This window comes from Oncorhynchus gorbuscha, linkage group LG11, assembly GCF_021184085.1.
Source record: "Oncorhynchus gorbuscha isolate QuinsamMale2020 ecotype Even-year linkage group LG11, OgorEven_v1.0, whole genome shotgun sequence".
Lineage (NCBI taxonomy): Eukaryota > Metazoa > Chordata > Actinopteri > Salmoniformes > Salmonidae > Oncorhynchus > Oncorhynchus gorbuscha.
The window spans coordinates 78,957,388-78,977,793 of NC_060183.1; the positions used below are offsets into that span (position 1 = coordinate 78,957,388).

Below are 20,406 nucleotides of genomic sequence, written 5' to 3' on the forward strand. Positions count from 1 at the left end.
ACCTTCAACAATGATGTTCAGTGTCATTCAAGTGCCGATACTCAGACCCACACAAATGCACCAACCTTCATACAATCTCTAACCTTCAGGGGCCCTATTCACAAGAGTCGCAGTCAGAGTTGTCCTGATATAGGGTCAGATTTACCTTTTGAATATAATGACTGAGATTATATGGACAGGAGGGACCTGATCCTAGATCAGCACTCCTTCTCTGATACACTTTGTGACTACGGAGCATATGACGGTGTGATCAAACGCCTGATTCAAATAAACAACTAATCATGATCCATCAGTTAATCTGGTGTGAAATGCTCAGGATCCCCATTTTTACCTAATCGTCTTATTTATAAGACATTATAAACTGGGTGGTTTGAGCCCTGAATTCTGTTTGGCTGTAAGCCAATCAGACCGTATACCACGGGTATGACAACATTTGTATTTTTACTGCTCTAATTACGTTGGTAACCAGTTTTATAACAGCAATAAGGCACCTCGGGATTTGTGATATATGGCCAATATACCACGGCTAAGGTCTGTGTCCAGGCACTCCGCGTTGCGTCGTAAGTAAGAAGAACAGCCCTTAGCCGTGGTATATTGGCCATATACCACACCCCCTCGGGCCTTATTGCTTAAATAAGCACTTGTGAATCATGACAGCTCAAGTGTCTTCTTTCATAAATGTGAGAGTATGAACAATATGCCACAATAGTCCCAAATACGCAACGTGTTTCAAACACATATAGCCTAATGTACATGTTATAGTGAATGATGAGACATCCTAAACCTTTTGAAAGAATTTGACCCACCCTGGCATGATTCTACAAATCAGTCACGGTTTCTTTGCATTTCTGATCACTACGATTGGCACTGTGATGATGATAATGATGACGCACACTGACAGAACGACGTAGGTCAGTATTTTGCAAAGTCTGTTCCTTTTCATCTGCGCTTCTTTCTTCTTTAACAAGGAGTCGTAACCAGGTGTGTAGAGATCCTCCAACCAAAAATCTAGATCCCGTGGTCCTTTTTCTTCTTCCTGAAACAAAAAGGGAGACTTTGAAAGTGTAACAACAACATTATGACACTGTCATTACAGGTAATGACACATTTTTTCAATGACAATGGATAAAGCTACGTATAGCTGAAGTCGGCTGTTATAGGCAGTTATAATGGTTTATGTCACATTAGATGTAATGATTATGACTATTGCATGTAAGCATATCCAATTCAAGGAAAGTGTGAGCAAAAGAGATGGTCTTGTAACAGGCTATAAAGTCAAATACATGTATTTCAATGTAAGTTCTACATTTGAAAAAGTACTTTATACATTTATACATGAGTAATAATCAGTAGATTTTATTGTAATAATAGTAAAACAATAGCCTACATCATAAATAAAACGCTACAACAAACTAGACATTGTGCATTATACATATGTACATTGCTCAATTTTACAGTGTAAAATGTACAATAATATTGTCAATGTTATACTGTACATTTGTAGTAATGAAGAAATGTACACACACTACCGTTCAAAAGTCACTTAGAAATGTCCTTGTTTTGGAAAGAAAAGCAAAAAAATTTGTCCAATAAAACAACATAAAATTGATCAGAAATACAGTGTAGACATTGTTAATGTTATTGACTATTGTAGCTGGAAACGGCTGATTTGTAATGTAATATCTACGTAAGTGTACAGAGACCCATTTATCAGCAACCATCACTCCTGTGTTCCAATGGCACGTTGTATTAGCAAATCCAAGTTTATAATTTTAAAAGGATAATTGATGATTAGAAAACCCTTTTGTAATTATGTTAGCACAGCTGAAAACTGTTGTCCTGATTAAAGAAGCAATAAAACTGTCCTTCTTTAAACTACTTGAGTATCTGGAGCATCAGCATTTGTAGGTTCGATTACAGGGTCAAAATGGCCAGAAACAAAGACTTTATTCTGAAACTCGTCAGTCTATTCTTGTTCTGAGAAATGAAGGCTATGCCATGCGATAACATTTCCAAGAAACTGAAGATCTGGTACAACGCTGTGTAGTTCTCCCTTCTCAGAACAGCGCAAACTGTCTCTAACCAGAATAGAAACACCAGTCTCAACGTCAACAGTGAAGAGGCGACTCCGGGATGCTGGCCTTCTAGGCAGAGTTCCTCTGTCCAGTGTCTGTGTTCTTTTGCCCATCTTAATATTTTATTTTTATTGGCCAGTCTGAGATATGGCTTTTTCTTTGCAACTCTGCCTAGAAGGCCAGCAGCCCGGAGTCGCTTCTTCAATGTTGACGTTGAGACTGGTGTTTTGCAGGTGCTATTTATTGAAGCTGCCAGTGGAGGACTTGTGAGGCGTCTGTTTCTCAAAGTAGACACTCGAATGTACTTGTCCTCTTGCTCAGTTGTGCACCTGGGTCCCCCACTCCTCTTTCTAGTCTGGTTACAGCCAGTTTGCGCTGTTCTGTGCATCGGCACTTACCAGATTTCTATCAAACCATCGGCACATACCAGATTTCTGATTTCATTATGGAGACGGGAAAGAAACAAGTCTGACTTATTGATCACTGCTCTGTGATTTAGTAATAAAGAGAACATATCCCTCAGTGCTCTGTGATTCAGTAATAAAAAGAATAGCTTTGTATTCTTTTTCACAGGGAAATAATTGGATGCTGTTACACTTGTCATCTTCATTGCAGAGCTGACTCCCTGCTGGCGATGTCGGCGGTGCCCGTTGAGAGTTTTTAATTTGATTTCGGCTAGCCTGTGCAGCGTTGGTTTGGGTGACAGTCATAGTCCCTGACGTGTCCCGCAGTGCCCTGGTTGGGGACTTTGAGGATGGTATATCAGCTGTCACTTGGCTGATTGGTTTGGTCAGGTGAAACATTAGCTGCCTGATGGAGTTACGATGGAGCTTTCTGTGGGAGTTTGCTCAAGGATACGTATCGCAGATAATCAATCAGCTACCGCCAGGAGCAAACATCAAAAGGATAACAATTGGTGCTGTGAAGTTTTCCAGGCGCTAGTAGTGTGTAGGTTTGGACTGTGGATGTGTATCTGTGACATTTAATACTGTCTGCATGGACTTGATCCCATGCTGTCACCTCCAGCTCTCCTTATTCTAAGGTCAACTGCCATGTAGCCTTCCATTATCAGCCTCTGTGGTTCAGGAGACAGTTACTTCAGGTCTAAAAGAAGGAGACATCGCTGCCAAATTTGCGATATTAAATTATTTTACTTGGCATATGTGACTTTGTGTGACAGTGACAAAGTCTGTATATTATGATCACGCCCTAGAACAGTCTGTATATTATGATCACGCCCTAGAACAGTCTGTATATTATGAGCCATAGAACAGTCTGTATATTATGATCACGCCCTAGAACAGTCTGTATATTATGATCACGCCCTAGAACAGTCTGTATATTATGATCCCTAGAACAGTCTGTATATTATGATCATGCCCTAGAACAGTCTGTATATTATGAGCCCTAGAACAGTCTGTATATTATGATCACGCCCTAGAACAGTCTGTATATTATGATCACGCCCTAGAACAGTCTGTATATTATGATCCCTAGAACAGTCTGTATATTATGATCACGCCCTAGAACAGTCTGTATATTATGAGCCCTAGAACAGTCTGTATATTATGATCACGCCCTAGAACAGTCTGTATATTATGATCACGCCCTAGAGCAGTCTGTATATTATGATCACGCCCTAGAACAGTCTGTATATTATGATCCCTAGAACAGTCTGTATATTATGATCACGCCCTAGAACAGTCTGTATATTATGATCACGCCCTAGAACAGTCTGTATATTATGATCCCTAGAACAGTCTGTATATTATGATCACGCCCTAGAACAGTCTGTATATTATGAGCCCTAGAACAGTCTGTATATTATGATCACGCCCTAGAACAGTCTGTATATTATGATCACGCCCTAGAACAGTCTGTATATTATGATCACGCCCTAGAACAGTCTGTATATTATGAGCCCTAGAACAGTCTGTATATTATGATCACGCCCTAGAACAGTCTGTATATTATGAGCCCTAGAACAGTCTGTATATTATGATCACGCCCTAGAACAGTCTGTATATTATGATCACGCCCTAGAACAGTCTGTATATTATGATCCCTAGAACAGTCTGTATATTATGAGCCCTAGAACAGTCTGTATATTATGATCACGCCCTAGAACAGTCTGTATATTATGATCACGCCCTAGAACAGTCTGTATATTATGAGCCTTAGAACAGTCTGTATATTATGATCACGGCCTAGAACAGTCTGTATATTATGAGCCCTAGTACAGTCTGTATATTATGATCACGCCCTAGAACAGTCTGTATATTATGAGCCCTAGAACAGTCTGTATATTATGATCACGCCCTAGAACAGTCTGTATATTATGATCACGCCCTAGAACAGTCTGTATATTATGATCACGCCCTAGAACAGTCTGTATATTATGAGCCCTAGAACAGTCTGTATATTATGATCACGGCCTAGAACAGTCTGTATATTATGAGCCCTAGAACAGTCTGTATATTATGATCACGCCCTAGAACAGTCTGTATATTATGAGCCCTAGTACAGTCTGTATATTATGATCACGCCCTAGAACAGTCTGTATATTATGAGCCCTAGAACAGTCTGTATATTATGATCACGCCCTAGAACAGTCTGTATATTATGATCACGCCCTAGAACAGTCTGTATATTATGAGCCCTAGAACAGTCTGTATATTATGATCACGGCCTAGAACAGTCTGTATATTATGAGCCCTAGAACAGTCTCTATATTATGAGCCCTAGAACCGTCTGTATATTATGATCACGCCCTAGAACAGTCTGTATATTATGATCACGGCCTAGAACAGTCTGTATATTATGATCACGCCCTAGAACAGTCTGTATATTATGAGCCCTAGAACAGTCTGTATATTATGAGCCCTAGAACAGTCTGTATATTATGATCACGGCCTAGAACAGTCTGTATATTATGAGCCCTAGAACCGTCTGTATATTATGATCACGCCCTAGAACAGTCTGTATATTATGAGCCCTAGAACAGTCTGTATATTATGATCACGCCCTAGAACAGTCTGTATATTATGAGCCCTAGAACAGTCTGTATATTATGATCACGCCCTAGAACAGTCTGTATATTATGATCACGCCCTAGAACAGTCTGTATATTATGAGCCCTAGAACAGTCTGTATATTATGATCACGCCCTAGAACAGTCTGTATATTATGATCACACCCTAGAACAGTCTGTATATTTTGATCACGCCCTAGAACAGTCTGTATGCGTATATTATGATCACGCCCTAGAACAGTCTGTATATTATGATCACGCCCTAGAACAGTCTGTATATTATGAGCCCTAGAACAGTCTGTATATTATGATCACGCCCTAGAACAGTCTGTATATTATGATCACGCCCTAGAACAGTCTGTATATTATGATCACGCCCTAGAACAGTCTGTATATTATGATCACGCCCTAGAACAGTCTGTATATTATGAGCCCTAGAACAGTCTGTATATTATGATCACGCCCTAGAACAGTCTGTATATTATGAGCCCTAGAACAGTCTGTATATTATGATCACGCCCTAGAACAGTCTGTATATTATGATCACGCCCTAGAACAGTCTGTATATTATGATCCCTAGAACAGTCTGTATATTATGAGCCCTAGAACAGTCTGTATATTATGATCACGCCCTAGAACAGTCTGTATATTATGATCGCGCCCTAGAACAGTCTGTATATTATGAGCCCTAGAACAGTCTGTATATTATGATCACGGCCTAGAACAGTCTGTATATTATGAGCCCTAGTTCAGTCTGTATATTATGATCACGCCCTAGAACAGTCTGTATATTATGAGCCCTAGAACAGTCTGTATATTATGATCACGCCCTAGAACAGTCTGTATATTATGATCACGCCCTAGAACAGTCTGTATATTATGATCACGCCCTAGAACAGTCTGTATATTATGAGCCCTAGAACAGTCTGTATATTATGATCACGGCCTAGAACAGTCTGTATATTATGAGCCCTAGAACAGTCTGTATATTATGATCACGCCCTAGAACAGTCTGTATATTATGAGCCCTAGTACAGTCTGTATATTATGATCACGCCCTAGAACAGTCTGTATATTATGAGCCCTAGAACAGTCTGTATATTATGATCACGCCCTAGAACAGTCTGTATATTATGATCACGCCCTAGAACAGTCTGTATATTATGAGCCCTAGAACAGTCTGTATATTATGATCACGGCCTAGAACAGTCTGTATATTATGAGCCCTAGAACAGTCTCTATATTATGAGCCCTAGAACCGTCTGTATATTATGATCACGCCCTAGAACAGTCTGTATATTATGATCACGGCCTAGAACAGTCTGTATATTATGATCACGCCCTAGAACAGTCTGTATATTATGATCACGCCCTAGAACAGTCTGTATATTATGAGCCCTAGAACAGTCTGTATATTATGATCACGGCCTAGAACAGTCTGTATATTATGAGCCCTAGAACCGTCTGTATATTATGATCACGCCCTAGAACAGTCTGTATATTATGAGCCCTAGAACAGTCTGTATATTATGATCACGCCCTAGAACAGTCTGTATATTATGAGCCCTAGAACAGTCTGTATATTATGATCACGCCCTAGAACAGTCTGTATATTATGATCACGCCCTAGAACAGTCTGTATATTATGAGCCCTAGAACAGTCTGTATATTATGATCACGCCCTAGAACAGTCTGTATATTATGAGCCCTAGAACAGTCTGTATATTATGATCACGCCCTAGAACCCTAGAACAGTCTGTATATTATGATCACGCCCTAGAACAGTCTGTATATTATGATCCCTAGAACAGTCTGTATATTATGAGCCCTAGAACAGTCTGTATATTATGATCACGCCCTAGAACAGTCTGTATATTATGATCGCGCCCTAGAACAGTCTGTATATTATGAGCCCTAGAACAGTCTGTATATTATGATCACGGCCTAGAACAGTCTGTATATTATGAGCCCTAGAACAGTCTGTATATTATGATCACGCCCTAGAACAGTCTGTATATTATGAGCCCTAGAACAGTCTGTATATTATGATCACGCCCTAGAACAGTCTGTATATTATGATCACGCCCTAGAACAGTCTGTATATTATGATCACGCCCTAGAACAGTCTGTATATTATGAGCCCTAGAACAGTCTGTATATTATGATCACGGCCTAGAACAGTCTGTATATTATGAGCCCTAGAACAGTCTGTATATTATGATCACGCCCTAGAACAGTCTGTATATTATGAGCCCTAGTACAGTCTGTATATTATGATCACGCCCTAGAACAGTCTGTATATTATGAGCCCTAGAACAGTCTGTATATTATGATCACGCCCTAGAACAGTCTGTATATTATGATCACGCCCTAGAACAGTCTGTATATTATGAGCCCTAGAACAGTCTGTATATTATGATCACGGCCTAGAACAGTCTGTATATTATGAGCCCTAGAACAGTCTCTATATTATGAGCCCTAGAACCGTCTGTATATTATGATCACGCCCTAGAACAGTCTGTATATTATGATCACGGCCTAGAACAGTCTGTATATTATGATCACGCCCTAGAACAGTCTGTATATTATGATCACGCCCTAGAACAGTCTGTATATTATGAGCCCTAGAACAGTCTGTATATTATGATCACGGCCTAGAACAGTCTGTATATTATGAGCCCTAGAACCGTCTGTATATTATGATCACGCCCTAGAACAGTCTGTATATTATGAGCCCTAGAACAGTCTGTATATTATGATCACGCCCTAGAACAGTCTGTATATTATGAGCCCTAGAACAGTCTGTATATTATGATCACGCCCTAGAACAGTCTGTATATTATGATCACGCCCTAGAACAGTCTGTATATTATGAGCCCTAGAACAGTCTGTATATTATGATCACGCCCTAGAACAGTCTGTATATTATGATCACGCCCTAGAACAGTCTGTATATTTTGATCACGCCCTAGAACAGTCTGTATGCGTATATTATGATCACGCCCTAGAACAGTCTGTATATTATGATCACGCCCTAGAACAGTCTGTATATTATGAGCCCTAGAACAGTCTGTATATTATGATCACGCCCTAGAACAGTCTGTATATTATGATCACGCCCTAGAACAGTCTGTATATTATGATCACGCCCTAGAACAGTCTGTATATTATGATCACGCCCTAGAACAGTCTGTATATTATGAGCCCTAGAACAGTCTGTATATTATGATCACGCCCTAGAACAGTCTGTATATTATGAGCCCTAGAACAGTCTGTATATTATGATCACGCCCTAGAACAGTCTGTATATTATGATCACGCCCTAGAACAGTCTGTATATTATGATCCCTAGAACAGTCTGTATATTATGAGCCCTAGAACAGTCTGTATATTATGATCACGCCCTAGAACAGTCTGTATATTATGATCGCGCCCTAGAACAGTCTGTATATTATGAGCCCTAGAACAGTCTGTATATTATGATCACGGCCTAGAACAGTCTGTATATTATGAGCCCTAGTTCAGTCTGTATATTATGATCACGCCCTAGAACAGTCTGTATATTATGAGCCCTAGAACAGTCTGTATATTATGATCACGCCCTAGAACAGTCTGTATATTATGATCACGCCCTAGAACAGTCTGTATATTATGATCACGCCCTAGAACAGTCTGTATATTATGAGCCCTAGAACAGTCTGTATATTATGATCACGGCCTAGAACAGTCTGTATATTATGAGCCCTAGAACAGTCTGTATATTATGATCACGCCCTAGAACAGTCTGTATATTATGAGCCCTAGTACAGTCTGTATATTATGATCACGCCCTAGAACAGTCTGTATATTATGAGCCCTAGAACAGTCTGTATATTATGATCACGCCCTAGAACAGTCTGTATATTATGATCACGCCCTAGAACAGTCTGTATATTATGAGCCCTAGAACAGTCTGTATATTATGATCACGGCCTAGAACAGTCTGTATATTATGAGCCCTAGAACAGTCTCTATATTATGAGCCCTAGAACCGTCTGTATATTATGATCACGCCCTAGAACAGTCTGTATATTATGATCACGGCCTAGAACAGTCTGTATATTATGATCACGCCCTAGAACAGTCTGTATATTATGATCACGCCCTAGAACAGTCTGTATATTATGAGCCCTAGAACAGTCTGTATATTATGATCACGGCCTAGAACAGTCTGTATATTATGAGCCCTAGAACCGTCTGTATATTATGATCACGCCCTAGAACAGTCTGTATATTATGAGCCCTAGAACAGTCTGTATATTATGATCACGCCCTAGAACAGTCTGTATATTATGAGCCCTAGAACAGTCTGTATATTATGATCACGCCCTAGAACAGTCTGTATATTATGATCACGCCCTAGAACAGTCTGTATATTATGAGCCCTAGAACAGTCTGTATATTATGATCACGCCCTAGAACAGTCTGTATATTTTGATCACGCCCTAGAACAGTCTGTATATTATGATCACGCCCTAGAACAGTCTGTATATTATGATCACGCCCTAGAACAGTCTGTATATTATGAGCCCTAGAACAGTCTGTATATTATGATCACGCCCTAGAACAGTCTGTATATTATGATCACGCCCTAGAACAGTCTGTATATTATGATCCCTAGAACAGTCTGTATATTATGATCACGCCCTAGAACAGTCTGTATATTATGAGCCCTAGAACAGTCTGTATATTATGATCACGCCCTAGAACAGTCTGTATATTATGATCACGCCCTAGAACAGTCTGTATATTATGATCACGCCCTAGAACAGTCTGTATATTATGAGCCCTAGAACAGTCTGTATATTATGAGCCCTAGAACAGTCTGTATATTATGATCACGCCCTAGAACAGTCTGTATATTATGATCACGCCCTAGAACAGTCTGTATATTATGATCACACCCTAGAACAGTCTGTATATTATGATCCCTAGAACAGTCTGTATATTATGAGCCCTAGAACAGTCTGTATATTATGATCACGCCCTAGAACAGTCTGTATATTATGATCACGCCCTAGAACAGTCTGTATATTATGAGCCCTAGAACAGTCTGTATATTATGATCACGGCCTAGAACAGTCTGTATATTATGAGCCCTAGTACAGTCTGTATATTATGATCACGCCCTAGAACAGTCTGTATATTATGAGCCCTAGAACAGTCTGTATATTATGATCACGCCCTAGAACAGTCTGTATATTATGATCAGCCCTAGAACAGTCTGTATATTATGATCACACCCTAGAACAGTCTGTATATTATGAGCCCTAGAACAGTCTGTATATTATGATCACGCCCTAGAACAGTCTGTATATTATGAGCCCTAGAACAGTCTGTATATTATGATCACGCCCTAGAACAGTCTGTATATTATGAGCCCTAGAACAGTCTGTATATTATGATCACGCCCTAGAACAGTCTGTATATTATGATCACGCCCTAGAACAGTCTGTATATTATGAGCCCTAGAACAGTCTGTATATTATGATCACGGCCTAGAACAGTCTGTATATTATGAGCCCTAGAACAGTCTCTATATTATGAGCCCTAGAACCGTCTGTATATTATGATCACGCCCTAGAACAGTCTGTATATTATGATCACGGCCTAGAACAGTCTGTATATTATGATCACGCCCTAGAACAGTCTGTATATTATGATCACGCCCTAGAACAGTCTGTATATTATGAGCCCTAGAACAGTCTGTATATTATGATCACGGCCTAGAACAGTCTGTATATTATGAGCCCTAGAACCGTCTGTATATTATGATCACGCCCTAGAACAGTCTGTATATTATGAGCCCTAGAACAGTCTGTATATTATGATCACGCCCTAGAACAGTCTGTATATTATGAGCCCTAGAACAGTCTGTATATTATGATCACGCCCTAGAACAGTCTGTATATTATGAGCCCTAGAACAGTCTGTATATTATGATCACGCCCTAGAACAGTCTGTATATTATGATCACGCCCTAGAACAGTCTGTATATTTTGATCACGCCCTAGAACAGTCTGTATGCGTATATTATGATCACGCCCTAGAACAGTCTGTATATTATGATCACGCCCTAGAACAGTCTGTATATTATGAGCCCTAGAACAGTCTGTATATTATGATCACGCCCTAGAACAGTCTGTATATTATGATCACGCCCTAGAACAGTCTGTATATTATGATCACGCCCTAGAACAGTCTGTATATTATGAGCACGCCCTAGAACAGTCTGTATATTATGAGCCCTAGAACAGTCTGTATATTATGATCACGCCCTAGAACAGTCTGTATATTATGAGCCCTAGAACAGTCTGTATATTATGATCACGCCCTAGAACAGTCTGTATATTATGAGCCCTAGAACAGTCTGTATATTATGATCACGCCCTAGAACAGTCTGTATATTATGATCACGCCCTAGAACAGTCTGTATATTATGATCCCTAGAACAGTCTGTATATTATGAGCCCTAGAACAGTCTGTATATTATGATCACGCCCTAGAACAGTCTGTATATTATGATCACGCCCTAGAACAGTCTGTATATTATGAGCCCTAGAACAGTCTGTATATTATGATCACGGCCTAGAACAGTCTGTATATTATGAGCCCTAGAACAGTCTGTATATTATGATCACGCCCTAGAACAGTCTGTATATTATGAGCCCTAGAACAGTCTGTATATTATGATCACGCCCTAGAACAGTCTGTATATTATGATCACGCCCTAGAACAGTCTGTATATTATGATCACGCCCTAGAACAGTCTGTATATTATGAGCCCTAGAACAGTCTGTATATTATGATCACGGCCTAGAACAGTCTGTATATTATGAGCCCTAGAACAGTCTGTATATTATGATCACGCCCTAGAACAGTCTGTATATTATGAGCCCTAGTACAGTCTGTATATTATGATCACGCCCTAGAACAGTCTGTATATTATGAGCCCTAGAACAGTCTGTATATTATGATCACGCCTAGAACAGTCTGTATATTATGATCACGCCCTAGAACAGTCTGTATATTATGAGCCCTAGAACAGTCTGTATATTATGATCACGGCCTAGAACAGTCTGTATATTATGAGCCCTAGAACAGTCTCTATATTATGAGCCCTAGAACCGTCTGTATATTATGATCACGCCCTAGAACAGTCTGTATATTATGATCACGGCCTAGAACAGTCTGTATATTATGATCACGCCCTAGAACAGTCTGTATATTATGATCACGCCCTAGAACAGTCTGTATATTATGAGCCCTAGAACAGTCTGTATATTATGATCATAGAACAGTCTGTATATTATGAGCCCTAGAACAGTCTGTATATTATGATCACGCCCTAGAACAGTCTGTATATTATGAGCCCTAGAACAGTCTGTATATTATGATCACGCCCTAGAACAGTCTGTATATTATGAGCCCTAGAACAGTCTGTATATTATGATCACCCTAGAACAGTCTGTATATTATGATCACGCCCTAGAACAGTCTGTATATTATGAGCCCTAGAACAGTCTGTATATTATGATCACGCCCTAGAACAGTCTGTATATTATGATCACGCCCTAGAACAGTCTGTATATTTTGATCACGCCCTAGAACAGTCTGTATGCGTATATTATGATCACGCCCTAGAACAGTCTGTATATTATGATCACGCCCTAGAACAGTCTGTATATTATGAGCCCTAGAACAGTCTGTATATTATGATCACGCCCTAGAACAGTCTGTATATTATGATCACGCCCTAGAACAGTCTGTATATTATGATCCCTAGAACAGTCTGTATATTATGATCACGCCCTAGAACAGTCTGTATATTATGATCACGCCCTAGAACAGTCTGTATATTATGATCACGCCCTAGAACAGTCTGTATATTATGATCACGCCCTAGAACAGTCTGTATATTATGATCACGCCCTAGAACAGTCTGTATATTATGAGCCCTAGAACAGTCTGTATATTATGATCACGCCCTAGAACAGTCTGTATATTATGAGCCCTAGAACAGTCTGTATATTATGATCACGCCCTAGAACAGTCTGTATATTATGATCACGCCCTAGAACAGTCTGTATATTATGATCCCTAGAACAGTCTGTATATTATGAGCCCTAGAACAGTCTGTATATTATGATCACGCCCTAGAACAGTCTGTATATTATGATCACGCCCTAGAACAGTCTGTATATTATGAGCCCTAGAACAGTCTGTATATTATGATCACGGCCTAGAACAGTCTGTATATTATGAGCCCTAGTACAGTCTGTATATTATGATCACGCCCTAGAACAGTCTGTATATTATGAGCCCTAGAACAGTCTGTATATTATGATCACGCCCTAGAACAGTCTGTATATTATGATCACGCCCTAGAACAGTCTGTATATTATGATCACGCCCTAGAACAGTCTGTATATTATGAGCCCTAGAACAGTCTGTATATTATGATCACGGCCTAGAACAGTCTGTATATTATGAGCCCTAGAACAGTCTGTATATTATGATCACGCCCTAGAACAGTCTGTATATTATGAGCCCTAGTACAGTCTGTATATTATGATCACGCCCTAGAACAGTCTGTATATTATGAGCCCTAGAACAGTCTGTATATTATGATCACGCCCTAGAACAGTCTGTATATTATGATCACGCCCTAGAACAGTCTGTATATTATGAGCCCTAGAACAGTCTGTATATTATGATCACGGCCTAGAACAGTCTGTATATTATGAGCCCTAGAACAGTCTCTATATTATGAGCCCTAGAACCGTCTGTATATTATGATCACGCCCTAGAACAGTCTGTATATTATGATCACGGCCTAGAACAGTCTGTATATTATGATCACGCCCTAGAACAGTCTGTATATTATGAGCCCTAGAACAGTCTGTATATTATGATCACGGCCTAGAACAGTCTGTATATTATGAGCCCTAGAACCGTCTGTATATTATGATCACGCCCTAGAACAGTCTGTATATTATGAGCCCTAGAACAGTCTGTATATTATGATCACGCCCTAGAACAGTCTGTATATTATGAGCCCTAGAACAGTCTGTATATTATGATCACGCCCTAGAACAGTCTGTATATTATGATCACGCCCTAGAACAGTCTGTATATTATGAGCCCTAGAACAGTCTGTATATTATGATCACGCCCTAGAACAGTCTGTATATTATGATCACGCCCTAGAACAGTCTGTATATTTTGATCACGCCCTAGAACAGTCTGTATGCGTATATTATGATCACGCCCTAGAACAGTCTGTATATTATGATCACGCCCTAGAACAGTCTGTATATTATGAGCCCTAGAACAGTCTGTATATTATGATCACGCCCTAGAACAGTCTGTATATTATGATCACGTCCTAGAACAGTCTGTATATTATGAGCCCTAGAACAGTCTGTATATTATGATCACGCCTTAGAACAGTCTGTATATTATGATCACGCCCTAGAACAGTCTGTATATTATGAGCCCTAGAACAGTCTGTATATTATGAGCCCTAGAACAGTCTGTATATTATGATCACGCCCTAGAACAGTCTGTATATTATGAGCCCTAGAACAGTCTGTATATTATGATCACGCCCTAGAACAGTCTGTATATTATGAGCCCTAGAACAGTCTGTATATTATGATCACGCCCTAGAACAGTCTGTATATTATGATCACGGCCTAGAACAGTCTGTATATTATGATCACGCCCTAGAACAGTCTGTATATTATGATCACGCCCTAGAACAGTCTGTATATTATGATCACGCCCTAGAACAGTCTGTATATTATGATCACGCCTTAGAACAGTCTGTATATTATGATCACGCCCTAGAACAGTCTGTATATTATGATCACGCCCTAGAACAGTCTGTATATTATGATCACGCCCTAGAATAGTCTGTATATTATGATCACGCCTTAGAACAGTCTGTATATTATGATCACGCCCTAGTACAGTCTGTATATTATGATCACGCCCTAGAACAGTCTGTATATTATGAGCCCTAGAACAGTCTGTATATTATGATCACGCCCTAGAACAGTCTGTATATTATGAGCCCTAGAACAGTCTGTATATTATGATCACGCCCTAGAACAGTCTGTATATTATGAGCCCTAGAACAGTCTGTATATTATGATCACGCCCTAGAACAGTCTGTATATTATGATCACGCCCTAGAACAGTCTGTATATTTTGATCACGCCCTAGAACAGTCTGTATGCGTATATTATGATCACGCCCTAGAACAGTCTGTATATTATGATCACGCCCTAGAACAGTCTGTATATTATGAGCCCTAGAACAGTCTGTATATTATGATCACGCCCTAGAACAGTCTGTATATTATGAGCCCTAGAACAGTCTGTATATTATGAGCCCTAGAACAGTCTGTATATTATGAGCCCTAGAACAGTCTGTATATTATGATCACGCCCTAGAACTGTCTGTATATTATGATCACGCCCTAGAACAGTCTGTATATTATGAGCCCTAGAACAGTCTGTATATTATGATCACGCCCTAGAACAGTCTGTATATTATGAGCCCTAGAACAGTCTGTATATTATGATCACGCCCTAGAACAGTCTGTATATTATGATCACGGCCTAGAACAGTCTGTATATTATGATCACGCCCTAGAACAGTCTGTATATTATGATCACGCCCTAGAACAGTCTGTATATTATGATCACGCCCTAGAACAGTCTGTATATTATGATCACGCCTTAGAAAAGTCTGTATATTATGATCACGCCCTAGTACAGTCTGTATATTATGATCACGCCCTAGAACAGTCTGTATATTATGATCACGCCCTAGAACAGTCTGTATATTATGATCACGCCTTAGAACAGTCTGTATATTATGATCACGCCCTAGTACAGTCTGTATATTATGATCACGCCCTAGAACAGTCTGTATATTATGAGCCCTAGAACAGTCTGTATATTATGATCACGCCCTAGAACAGTCTGTATATTATGAGCCCTAGAACAGTCTGTATATTATGATCACGCCCTAGAACAGTCTGTATATTATGAGCCCTAGAACAGTCTGTATATTATGATCACGCCCTAGAACAGTCTGTATATTATGATCACGCCCTAGAACAGTCTGTATATTTTGATCACGCCCTAGAACAGTCTGTATGCGTATATTATGATCACGCCCTAGAACAGTCTGTATATTATGATCACGCCCTAGAACAGTCTGTATATTATGAGCCCTAGAACAGTCTGTATATTATGATCACGCCCTAGAACAGTCTGTATATTATGAGCCCTAGAACAGTCTGTATATTATGAGCCCTAGAACAGTCTGTATATTATGAGCCCTAGAACAGTCTGTATATTATGATCACGCCCTAGAACTGTCTGTATATTATGATCACGCCCTAGAACAGTCTGTATATTATGAGCCCTAGAACAGTCTGTATATTATGAGCCCTAGAACAGTCTGTATATTATGAGCCCTAGAACAGTCTGTATATTATGATCACGCCCTAGAACAGTCTGTATATTATGTGGCCTAGAACAGTCTGTATATTATGAGCCATAGAACAGTATGTATATTATGATCACGCCTTAGAACAGTCTGTATATTATGAGCCCTAGAACAGTCTGTATATTATGATCACGCCCTAGAACAGTCTGTATATTATGATCACGCCTTAGAACAGTCTGTATATTATGAGCCCTAGAACAGTCTGTATATTATGATCACGCCCTAGAACAGTCTGTATATTATGATCACGCCTTAGAACAGTCTGTATATTATGATCACGCCCTAGAACAGTCTGTATATTATGATCACGCCCTAGAACAGTCTGTATATTATGATCACGCCTTAGAACAGTCTGTATATTATGAGCCCTAGAACAGTCTGTATATCCAGAACATGCTCTATTTCCTGGAACTGATCTACTATTCCTGATGTTATTGCAAATCTAAACCCTGTCTGTCTGTATTCCTGCCTGTCTGTCTGCCTTCCTGCCTGTCTGCCTCCCAGCCTGTCTGTCTGCCTTCCAGCCTGTTTGTCTGCCTGCCTCCCAGCCTGTCTGTCTGTCTCCCAGCCTGTCTGTCTGTTTGTCTGTCTGCCTTCCAGCCTGTCTGTCTGCCTGCCTCCCAGCCTGTCTGTCTGTCTGTCTGCCTTCCAGCCTGTCTGTCTGTCTGCCTGCCTTCCAGGCTGTCTGTCTGTCTGCCTGCCTCCCAGCCTGTCTGTCTGCCTTCCAGCCGATCTGTCTGTCTCCCTTCAAGCCTGTCTGTCTGCCTGCCTTCCAGCCTGTCTGCCTGCCTTCCAGCCTATCTGTCTCTGTCTGTCTGCCTTCCAGCCTGTCTGTCTGTATTTCAACCTGTCATTCTGTCTGCCTTTCAGTCTGTCTGTCTGTCTGTTTGTCAGCCTGCCTGCCTTCATGTCTGTCTGCCTGCCTGCCTGCCTGCCCTGCCTGCCTGCCTGCCTGCCTGCCTGCCTGCCTGCCTGCCTGCCTGCCTGTGTCTGTCTGTCTGTCTGTCTGTCTGTCTGTCTGTCTGTCTGTCTGTCTGTCTGTCTGTCTGTCTGTCTGTCTGTGTGCCTTCCTGCTTGTTTGTCTGTCTGTCTGTGTGCCTTCCTGCTTGTCTATCTGTCTGTGTGCCTTCCTGTCTGTCTGCCTGACTGCCTGTCTGTCTGTCTGTCTGTCTGTCTGTCTGTCTGTCTGTCTGTCTGTCTGTCTGTCTGTCTGTCTGTCTGTCTGTCTGTCTGTCTGTCTGTCTGTCTGTCTGTCTGTCTGTCTGTCTGTCTGTCTGTCTGCCTGCCTTTAAAGTCTTCAATTTACCTTTAGATAGCCTGCCAGGTTGGAGTGGATTGAGTGTCTGTCAAACTCCTGGATGGTCCAGGAGGGTTTGGACTTCTGGTTCTCCCCCATGTCTATAGTCCTTATGTCTGTGTACAGAGGGTTCCTCTTGATCTTGGAATTCAAGGTGTGCGGCGTGATGTGCTTCTCCAGGTATCTGTCTACAAACACCACAGGGCTGCCCTCAGGGGACGGGGAAGGCCTATTGTCACTCACAGTCCTACGTTCCCTCTGGGGGAGGAAAGAGATGGAGAGAGAGAGGGAAAAAGTAGAAAAAGGGAATTGTCTTTATATATTATTTTGACTGTGGTAACAGTGTTTTCCCCTGTCCATTTCGGAATGTTACTAGGGGAAACTGTTATGCAGGTGAATGAGGACCCAAAAGCGACTTGGCGAAAACAGAGTCTTTAATCCAGTTTAAGGAAATAGCAATACTCCTAGACAAATCGGAGCGGTAAATAAAGCATAAAAAACAATACCACTCGTAATCACGAGAACTGACTGGAGACTCGATAATAAACTGCAGGTTGCCTCGGGAAGGCACTTGACCGTAGCAGACTCAGACACCTGCTCACCACGCAGCATCTGAGGGAAACACGACACGACAGGGCGATACAAAGACACAGCACGGTGAACAATATACAAGGATCCGACAGGATAGAAACGGAAAACAAGGGGAGAAATAGGGACTCTAATCAGGGGAAAAGATAGGGAACAGGTGTGGGAAGACTAAATGATTGATTAGGGGAATAGGAACAGCTGGGAGCAGGAACGGAACGATAGAGAGAAGAGAGAGAGGGAGGAGGAGAGAAAAAGGGGAACGAACCTAAAAAGACCAGCAGGGGGAAAACGAACAGAAGGAAAAGCAAAATGACAAGACAATATAAGACAAAACATGACAGAAACAAGTGGATACACACACTTTTGTTATTACTTTCTTTAAACCAGCTGTGCATAATGCATTTGTTGTGCCTTTCTATCACACCTAACAAAGTCTCACTTGGCCAGCCTTGTAAGATGCAACAAGCTGACTGAAATAATGCTCCCACTCCCAGAGTGGATGGTTTATGGATGGTTGGTTTATGGATGGTTGGTTTATGGATGATTGGTTTATGGATGGTTGGTTTATGGATGGTTTATGCTTTGTCAGTTATAACATATCACGGCTCCTTGTGGCAGTATTCTATAGTAAAGGTTATTCATGTATTCATACATGGCCTACAATGTATCCGTAATGCATATACACAGGTGAGTCAAAGTCACAAATATTCCTGCATGTCTGTGTGTTCACCGCAAAAAGACGCCAGAATGATCCGTCTTCTTCCCTTGTTTGGAGCAGCAATTAAATGATGGAGCATTTGCGTTAGATCATGATGAAACGATTCACAGGTTTTTTCATTCATCAATTAATTGTGTAAAATGCAGAAAAGGAGATATGGACAGCCTGAGAAACTGTGACCGTAACCAATTCTGGTAAGCTCACTTGTTATTCTCATTGAACTCCAATGACTGACTCATTCCTGTTGACTCATGATTCTACTGTAACCAGAAGCTGTGGTTAATTAGGGAGCCACATTGACTTAAAAACAACAAAGATGAGAGTTGAATATACATTTGGTAAAAGAACGAATCCAGACTGAATCAATCAATTCACAGTTGTCTGCAACTAAACAAATTTTAAAAAGTCAGTTTATTATGTGTAAACCCTTTGTGATCCTTTGGCAACTATGATGATGGAACACCGATACATTAACTTTTCACTATGACCGTTCATTACTATTAATCATGAAAGTCAATAGTGGTCGTTGCGTGCGTCAAGAAAGTAACACGCTCCTCTTATTTTAGTACATCTTCATTTTACACACAAATAAAATAGGCCTATCTTTCAATGTGTATTTTACTAGAACACTGTTGCTTACAGCAATAAGTTATCAATCAAATATTCCTTTATTGAAATGACGGAAAGACGATGAGCATTTTAAATTACTCTTCAATTCAATTAGCCTAGTTAAAAAGATTTTAAGCACCTCTTGAGTTTGGATTAGGTTTGGATTAGGTGCAAGATTGTGAAATGAAGTGCTGTCCTTATAGTTAGACTTAAATTTGAGCCAGAGGTATTCACACCTTTAACTACATACTGAATCTACATGACCAAGCCACTCCAAGCAGACAAGCCTTCCATTAGATATCACGTGAGTACCTGCCTTTAACAGTGAAAGTTTACTAGACTTAACGGACAGAGACAAGATGGCCTACCTGTTGATAAACCTGGTTACTCCACTGCCTCTGCCCCGACAGAGCTGCCTCGACCTGGAACATTCCGTGGGTGACCGGCAGCATCCCCACGTCCAGCTGAAATAACTTTTCAGGGTGGTTGTTGTTGGGCAGAACCGAGATGTCCATCGTAGTTC

The 20,406-nt window shown here is 40.5% G+C and overlaps 1 protein-coding gene across 1 annotated transcript; it reads right to left on the minus strand.

Annotated features, from left to right (window-relative positions):
* Positions 1-605: 605 nt before the first annotated feature.
* On the minus strand, positions 606-20,406 carry LOC124048005 (major intrinsically disordered NOTCH2-binding receptor 1-like). The gene is made up of 3 exons (XM_046368364.1): positions 20,252-20,406; positions 17,978-18,226; positions 606-1,036 (listed from the first exon to the last, which is right to left on the minus strand). Exons 1-3 carry the CDS (start codon positions 20,396-20,398, stop codon positions 830-832), a joined length of 603 nt encoding a protein of 200 aa, XP_046224320.1. The 5' UTR covers positions 20,399-20,406; the 3' UTR covers positions 606-829.